Here is an 8,790-nt window from a genome sequence, read left to right as displayed (position 1 = left end):
CAATAAAATAACCCACTGTCTCATCATCCTCCTCTTCTTCACATAGATAAATTGTAATTATTAATATTTAATTTATTATTTATTTTATTAGTTTCATTTTCTATGCACTCCGATCAAAATTCCACAGCTCCAGTATTTCTTATTTTCATCCAAGTACCACCAGAGGACGCTCGCTCAACACGTACCACAGTTTGAGAACCATGGTTATAGTAAATATTAGCATAAAATAATGAAGTGATAAAAAATGTGTTTCGATTTTGTTTGTTTTTCCCTAATAATGGCCATTTATTTGTACCACAAGCCTTTGCGTTAACATTTTACACACAAATCATTTGAGAAATGTAACCGTTAATGATTGTTTGCGGTCAGAAAAACTACGACTCTCGGTCGGACCAACATGGCGACGACGTTGACGTATGAGTCTGCACCCATGTTTAGCGTATATGGTCAAAATTGAAAAGTTTCGTAAATCATTGTTGAATAGGACTAGCTCCGCACAATACGTTGTACGTCACTCCGGTCGCGCCTCCTGACTCCCGCTGAACCAATAAGATGCCTGGAAAACGACGCTGGCCCAATCAGTAGCCGCTCCTCTGTGTTTCCCAACATGATTCCGCCCACCACCGTACGTTCTCTTATTTTGGCGGCTGTGTAGAAAACATGGCGGAAAATTTGAAAGGTAACTAAAGAGGACTTTATATTTTATCGTCGCGTTGTCTGCAATTACGGTGTTGTTTCGGGTAGGTAGAGTTTCTTTCAAATACAACGAATGCACACGCTTTTGTGGCCTTTGAATTCACGTAACACGAAGAGCGCTGGAAGTGCGTATCACCGTAAGTGTCCGGAGCCAAGTTAGTTAGTCTGAAGTTCCTTTTCTGTTCAACGTAACCCACTTTGTTAGCCACTGCTTTTGTCGCGTTCCATAATTACTGCTACTATTATGCTAGTTAAGGGCTGTTATGTCAGTTGTCTTATTTTGAAACTGCTGCGGTTTAGCGGGCAAAACTACTCGTGCAGTTTCACGCGCCATGCTGCGTCACATTAATGTTTAAATGGCAGCCTCCGCTGTTCTTGGCATCAACGCCGTTGATTTCAGTTGACTGTGGTTTGTTATTGCGTCAACATCTTAACATGGAGACACGGTACGATCGAGAACTTTAGTATGAATGAAGCAGCACTAAACTGAAGCAGGAAACGGCGAAGTGAAGACGAGCGTAAAAGGGAAAGGAGTAACAACAATACACTCCGACCACATTATTAGGAACACGGGACACACAATGAAGTGACCGGCGTGGTCCTTTTGCTGCTTTACGGTTTTAATGCTTTCTGAAAACCTGTCCAACATAATTATCACAATGAATATTTTGCATATCAGTTAATATCAATGGTTATCATGTTAAATGATTAGCCATCTGTAAATACATAGATATTATACCTTGTACATATATTTGGGGTAAACATTACAATGATCATACGTGTTATACATTAAAGTGTGATTGTTCAATGGATACATATATCGATGAACATTATATTGAACTTTTTTTTAAAAAAGTAAAATGGTCATGAACAACTGTTTTGATCATCATCTAATCAGTTTTATTAAACAACATCTTGTCTGAAGTACACTATTGTCTGAAGTGCTTGCTATTCTCAAGCACTGTCCTATAACTATAATTAGGGCTGAAACAATGAATTCATTATTAATCAGTTTGAGTTGTTTTTTAAAGAATTAAAACAAATTATCAGATTTTTCAGCTAAATATGTGAATGTTTTATGGGCTTGTGGCTCCATATAACAAGAAAACAGTACAACTGAAAAATTTTAGTTTGTGGACAAAACGAGGCATTAGAGAATGTCATCATTTCAACGTTTATGAAACACTAATCGATATTTTTCAATATTTTCTGACTATTTATGAACAACATTATTACTTGATGTAGGTGGTAGCCAAGGAACAAATAGTTTTATTTTGGCATGATCCAGATTTAAAAAAAAAACAAACAAGTGTCGTTGGCAGCAGTTTGTGCTTTCTGATATTTAAAATCAGCATTATCCACATTATTTGATCTTTGTAGCCTTAGACTATGACTTTCATGTACTTGAGGCAAAGGCCTTGCTTTACAGAGGCCATCATCTTGTGCTGCCAGGTCTTGAAGCAGGTGATTAGTGACATCCTCTCTGTTCTGTGAAGGCCACCGTAGTTCCCTGAAGTGGTGAGGAGGAGTCCACTGTATGTTTCAGTCTGTCGTCTCACTACTAGAGTTTGCTGTAGTTTGTAGTTTGCTGTTTGACTCTGTAGTGGTTAAATTGAGTTTCTTTGTCAGATTGCAGTGTACCTTGTAAGATGTCCTGGGAAGGGTTGGAGGCCCAGTGTCGCACAGCGAGGATCAAGTGTGATCAGCTTGGCGTGAACAGAGCCAACGTCAATGATTATGAGGTTGAGTTTCTCTGTGACTACAAGAAGACAAAGGTAAAGTATTAAGTATCATAATGCATGACTGCTATTAAAACGGCACTATTCGTCTGTGGTAGATTCCAATTTGTTATGCAACCTTTTTATTACTGTACACTGATGTCTGCCCCTTATTTGTGTTTAGACACGGTTATGTGAAGCTTACATCTTTGAATCGGCTGGAATTATCCAGTGTTTAATCTCAAACAGACAGCAGTGCAACAGAAATAATAAAAGAAATTGGGTTTTTTGATGTGTGGGTGTGTGAGGTACTGACATATGATAAGTGGTGACTATCTTGTGTGTCTCACCCACTTACAGAAACATGAATTTATGTTGCTTTGTGTTTGCTCATTCCCCTCACCAAAGTCCATACTTAAAACCACTGATTTTACATCACCACACACAGGAGATTGCTGCTTTACTGATGCTTTCATCTCAATTTGAAACATGTTATTTTGGGACTTTTTTGTTTGAAATCCTTCATTTGGAATTATGTAGAGCAGCAGCCCCTGTGGTTCTGTGGGCTTAAAACACTGATTTCCTCTATGTACTTTGGTGTATGGTTTAAAATCTTATAAGGCTGTCTAATGAAGAAATAACGCAGGTATTGTGATATTGAAGATTTTATTTGATAAAGCTTTTGTTAAGTAGTCCATGCTCCTAAGTGAAACTCTGTGTTTCAGGTGGAGGAGTTCTACCTGGTAAAGTGGAAGTCATTTCCAGAGTCTGACAACACCTGGGAGCCCAAGAGAAACCTCAAATGCTCCAAACTGATGAAGCGGTTCCACCTGGACCTTGAAGAGGTGCTGAGAAGCCACAAGAGACGTTGTGTCCCTAAAAAACTGGATAGGGAAATTGCTTCATACCTCACCCAGAAAGCCAAACTCCGCTTGAATCTGCAGCGCTGGCAGGACCATTTAAATTTGACTCGCAACCATCCAGGCCGCATTTTTGTCACAAATGAAGTGGACCTTGAGGGGCCCCCTAAAAACTTCACCTACATCAACAACTATAAAGTAGGCCAGGGTATAGTGTTAAATGAGGTGGCTGTGGGTTGCGAGTGTAAGAACTGTGTAGAGGAGCCAGTAAATGGCTGCTGCCCCGGAGCCTCTTTGCATCGCATGGCTTACAACGATAAAGGCCAGGTCCGGATTCGACCAGGACAGCCTATATACGAGTGTAACTCCAGATGCAGCTGTGGCCCTGATTGTCTCAACAGAGTGGTGCAGAAGGGCATCCAGTTTGACCTGTGCATCTTTAAGACGGAGAACGGCCGAGGTTGGGGAGTTCGATCATTACAACACATCAAAAAGAACACATTTGTCATGGAATACATCGGAGAGGTAAGAGCTCAGTTATTCTGTCCTCTCATTTTTAACTGTTTACCCTACTGCAACTTTCTAAGTATGGAAGAAGCAGGTTTTGTTTGAGGTGACTTGGTCAGAATTGATGTTTGGAGGAGTATAACTAACATTTGATAAATCTCTGCTTTGTTTATCTGCTCAGTGCTTCTCCATGACATCACATGAGGTGCAGCGTTGCTCCCCTCTGTGTAATAACATTTATTCTTACTCTGTAGTATGTGATGTGTCATTATTTTTCACATGTTGTCATGAAGGGCTGCTGCTATTAATCAGTCGCCATTTAATTTGATAATCGATTAATCAGTTTTAGTGTTTGTTTTACAAGTTATGTGAATATTTTTATCATTTCGAGGTTTGGGGAACACTGATCAATGTTTTATAACATTTTCTGACATTTTAGGGACCAAAAAAATACTCAATTAATCAAGAAAATAATTGACAAAATAAACAATTATGAAAAGTATGCTGCAGCTCTGTTGTCATGAAAGCATGAATCAAGGAGCTTGAAAGAGACACATTAAGATGTTACAAATAATTTTGAATTAAATTAAAACATTGTCATATTTGGTGTGATAATTTTTGTGTATCTTGTGAAACAGGAATCAGTCCAATACAATAATTTTACATATTCCATAATATATAATCCACTAAGCTGTTGACAACATATTTTATATGCTGATCTATTTACCGCCGAGGTATAACTATTAACTAAACATTTAATAAACATGTATGTATCGTATATTTATTTGACTTATTCTGTTAAATGTTTATCACACAGTCTTCAATCTAAGTACAGCATAAATACAAAGAACTTGGAGCAAGTAAAAACTGACTTTTTTACTGTCAGTGTTTTGTTCTTTTTAAATGTCGATTTTGTTGACTATCAACACTATTACATACAAAAATTATGTCTCTGACAGGTTAAAAACAAACGGAACCGCAGAGATAAACAGAATTGGCATTTATTACTGGGTTTTTTTTAAGATTTTGTACTGGTATGCTTTCGTTTTCCTGATAGCTCAGTGTTTATACCAAACATTTGTGCTGCAATTTTATTATTTTTATTAGTGGTGCTTCTTTGTTTTTTTTTTTGTTTGTTTTTTTTTTAAATGTATGTTATTGGTTGTGCCTTGGCTTGTGTGTGCTGGTACTGAAACTCCTAGTAAATGGTTTGTGGTTGTTTGCATTAGCTTTATTTTTTGTTGTAGTAAAAATAACCATGCATATTCCGGAAAACTGGTTCCAGTGATGTCCTGCGATGTTATGTTTCCCACAGATCATCACAACAGATGAAGCAGAGAGGAGAGGACATGTGTACGATCGACAAGGATCTACATACCTCTTTGACCTGGACTATGTGGAGGATGTGTACACAGTAGATGCCGCGCACCATGGCAACATCTCCCACTTTGTCAACCATAGCGTGAGTGACATAGCGTAAGACATAATAATACCTGTATAAACTTTGATTGAAAAGTGACAGACAGTGGATGTGTTGACATACTGACGGCTTGTTTACTTTACTGCAACACAAACATAGCTGGTATCAGTCCACTGTTCCTATCTAGTGGAGTTCTTTCCAAGACTTCTATGTAGCTTATTCTTCTCTTGTAAGTAGCTTTAGATAAAAGCATCTACTAAATGCTTAAATGTAAATGCAAATGATGAAGCAGGAGACATGTTTTTAAGAATGTGAACATACTGCGATCTTACGTGTCGGGGACCGTGTGTGAACCATGTCTAGGCAATATATCAATATTTTAAACCGGCACTAGAGCTGAAACAATTACTTGATTAATCAATTACTAAATTAATCGTCAACTATTTTGATAATCGATCAATCGAGGAGCAGAAAAGGCAGAATATATTATCTATATTACAGTTGAAGGCCTTGAGTTTGACACCTGTGGATTACACAGATCATCAGATTATGGGCGACTTGACTTTCTTATAGGGATGAAAAACAAGAAACGGTTTGTTAAAACCGTTGTTAAAAACAGATTTTTTTCAGCTTCTTAAATGTGAATATTTTCTGGTTTCTTTGTTTCATATAACAGAGAAATCATTCAAACTGAATCATTTTGGTTTGTGGACAAAACAAGACATTTGAGATCATCATTTAAAACATTTTTAAAATCCAAATGATTACTAGATTAATCGAGAAAACGACAGATTAATAGATTGTGAAAATAATTGTTATTTGCAGCTCTTATCATGACATGAGACAAGCTATGTCTTTGATTCTGGATATCCTCCGACGTTAAGATATCTGTAATGAGCTTTCCTGGTTTTTAAGGCTGAGGAATGGAAACTATGCTATTCATAATAATATTGCAATAATTGTAAAATCAGGATGAACTACTTTTAATGTCTCTAAAACATGCTGAAAGTTTTTTGCATCATCATCTTTTGTTGAAAAAGAGGAATTTTAAATAATTTAAGTCTGAGTGTTTGTGAAAATCTCCTTAAATAATATTGTGTTCCTTTTGCAGTGTAACCCTAATCTGCAGGTGTTCAACGTGTTCATTGACAACATTGACGAGAGGCTTCCGAGAATAGCTTTATTTTCAACTCGGGCTATTCGGGCGGGGGAAGAGCTCACCTTTGACTACAAAATGCAAAGTAAGTGTCATTAGTTAGGTTTTTACATTACATTACATTACATGTCATTTAGCAGACGCTTTTATCCAAAGCGACTTACAATGGAATTAAGTATAATTAGCCAGGGGTGGAATCGAACTTGCGACCATGATGTCTTTGGTACACAAGGTAGGGTCTTAACCACTCCCAACCTTTTCAATTAAATGTTTCAATTAAAGAAGTATTGCAAACTTTAAACGCATTTTCACAGATTTGTTAAAAATTTGCATTCATCTGTTTCTCTCCGCTGCTGTTCATCGGGATATTATGAGGTAGTTCGTCAAGATAAGCAGAAGTGGCACAAGAGTTTGTGTCACCACAGAAGGATAACAATAATTAAAGAGCTTCAGTAGCTGTAAAGTACTGTATATACTGACATTAATTTTCAATTTAGGGACTAAACTGGCTTCAAACAGACTTTAGGGGACTGCTTCTGTATGACCATTAAGTTTTTAGTGGGGTAGTAAAGTTTCTTTTCACCAGTCGATAAGAGTTGTTCTTTTTGTTCCAGTGGACCCAGTCGACACAGAAAGCACCAAAATGGACTCCAGTTTCAGTCAAGCGGGACTCCCCAGCTCGCCGAAGAAGAGGATTCGAGTGGAGTGTCGGTGTGGATCAGACACCTGTCGAAAATATCTCTTCTGATAAGGCGAAGCTGGTATTTGTATGAAAATGTGAAAAATTGTACAGTTTTTTTTTTTTTGTTTGTTTTAAAGAAAGAAAAAAAGAAAAAAAAATTAAAGGTTTATTTTTTTTAATGTACTTGTTTATATGAACGCTCAAAGCCACCATCAACATCAGCCTGCATCACTCTGCAGTTACTATGTAATACATTTTAGTTATTATAAATATATTCACCGTCCATTTTAAATTGCAAAACAGCTTACAAAAGATTAAGCATACATCATTTTAATAATATGATTGTCTGTTTATGTCGCAGTTAAACAGCTTTTTCCAACAAGGAATCGTAGAGTTTGGACACTGGTGGAAGTGGCAAACCTCTTGTGGTGGTTACCAAACACTTAAGTTTCCCGTCAGAAAGTCAGTACATTTGTGTTACTCAAAATGGAGCCTCTCAAACACCAAACACCACAAAATAATGCAGTTTGCCTGATCAGTGGAGGCAGCAGTGGATCAGCAGCTCCTGTGTTCTGTGGGATGTAAGATTGTTGGTTCTCTCAATGGACTCTGGTGCTGGGAAGTGAGTAGTTTACCAAGTGAGACAAACTCAAAAGGCAAAGCCATCAACATTAGCCTGAGAAGCTCTGTTCTTAAGCAGGTGTATGTTTTATTTGCTGTGGTTAAAATCAGTCCTGACACGTCCCCCTCTGAATTTGTGTTTGTACTGAGGATAATGTGGATGAATTGTGAGTGTATCTGTCTGCCTGCCTGACTGCTGTGTCCTGGATCCTGTGTTTTCCCCCAGTGGTTGACTTAATGAGTCATTTCCTTATTTCCATTTGGATCCATAAAATGTCAGTCTTGTCTTGTTTTGTCCACAAACCAAAATTATTAACTTGTAAGGATTTCTTTGTTAGATCAAAGGAACCAGGGAATAGTCACATTTTTGTTTTGAAATAAAATGAATCGTTGCAGCCTTAGTTAAAGATGCACTCAGCTCTTTAGTATCTGCGTTAGGACCTCCAATCCCAACCATCATGATCACATGTTCAATGTGGAGAATGTAGTGGCACCTAGTGGTGAAGTTGAATGGTTTTAGACATGTGGGAGGAAACTTTTCACGAAGCATGCAACACTTTTTATGAATGGACCAAACAAAAATGAACCACAAAATCAAAATACATAAATTGCAAATAAAATGTCGATTTAATCATTCAAAAATATTGTATTTTATATGTTTGAAAATACTCTTGAGTTTGCGCTTCCTCACCTGTTCTTTGTGCCGTGTTTTTTGTTGTTGCTTGCTTCGTGAAAAGTGTTCTTTGAAAGTCTTGACACAAACTGTTGAACCCGGAGAAACCCGTCGTACGCCGTCCACAGCTCTGTTGCCCATGTCTCCCCTTGTGTTTGTACTCATCCGAGTATTTCTATGACTCCTGTCACTGTTGGAGGAAGTGAATTTACCATGTGATATTACACCTGACCTGTTCAGTGTTTGACATTTTTCAGTTGGTCAAACTGCAGGGACTGGTGAGAGCATTTCTGATGGACTGGTCCTTTTTTAAATGAGCGTTCCTCTGTCGTCACCTCGGTGACTTCCAGTGTAAATATGTTATGTTGGTCAATAGCTTATTGTTTTAACGTGTGTACATTTAAACATTTTTAGTTGTCAGTACTTGTTTTTATCAGTGTTTTAGAGGGGGAGGGAG

At 37.7% G+C, this 8,790-nt stretch overlaps 1 protein-coding gene across 6 annotated transcripts; it reads left to right on the top strand.

Annotated features, from left to right (window-relative positions):
- The first annotated feature begins 596 nt into the window (after window positions 1–596).
- On the top strand, window positions 597–8,777 carry LOC122777668 (histone-lysine N-methyltransferase SUV39H1-like). 6 transcript variants are annotated; one of them, XM_044039051.1, is made up of 7 exons: window positions 609–679; window positions 2,149–2,214; window positions 2,326–2,471; window positions 3,140–3,799; window positions 5,097–5,243; window positions 6,313–6,442; window positions 6,972–8,777. In XM_044039051.1, exons 3-7 carry the CDS (start codon window positions 2,346–2,348, stop codon window positions 7,103–7,105), a joined length of 1,197 nt encoding a protein of 398 aa, XP_043894986.1. In that variant the 5' UTR covers window positions 609–679; window positions 2,149–2,214; window positions 2,326–2,345; the 3' UTR covers window positions 7,106–8,777. The 6 variants fall into 6 exon arrangements, with proteins under 6 accessions (XP_043894983.1, XP_043894986.1, XP_043894987.1 ...); XM_044039048.1 differs by lacking the exon at window positions 2,149–2,214 and having other exon boundaries at window positions 597–679; XM_044039052.1 differs by lacking the exons at window positions 609–679; window positions 2,149–2,214 and adding an exon at window positions 709–740.
- The last annotated feature ends 13 nt before the right edge of the window (window positions 8,778–8,790 follow it).

Source organism: Solea senegalensis, linkage group LG11, assembly GCF_019176455.1.
Source record: "Solea senegalensis isolate Sse05_10M linkage group LG11, IFAPA_SoseM_1, whole genome shotgun sequence".
Taxonomy (NCBI): domain Eukaryota; kingdom Metazoa; phylum Chordata; class Actinopteri; order Pleuronectiformes; family Soleidae; genus Solea; species Solea senegalensis.
Note: the sequence above shows the minus strand (reverse complement) of the source record. Positions and strands in the feature narration are given on the sequence as shown.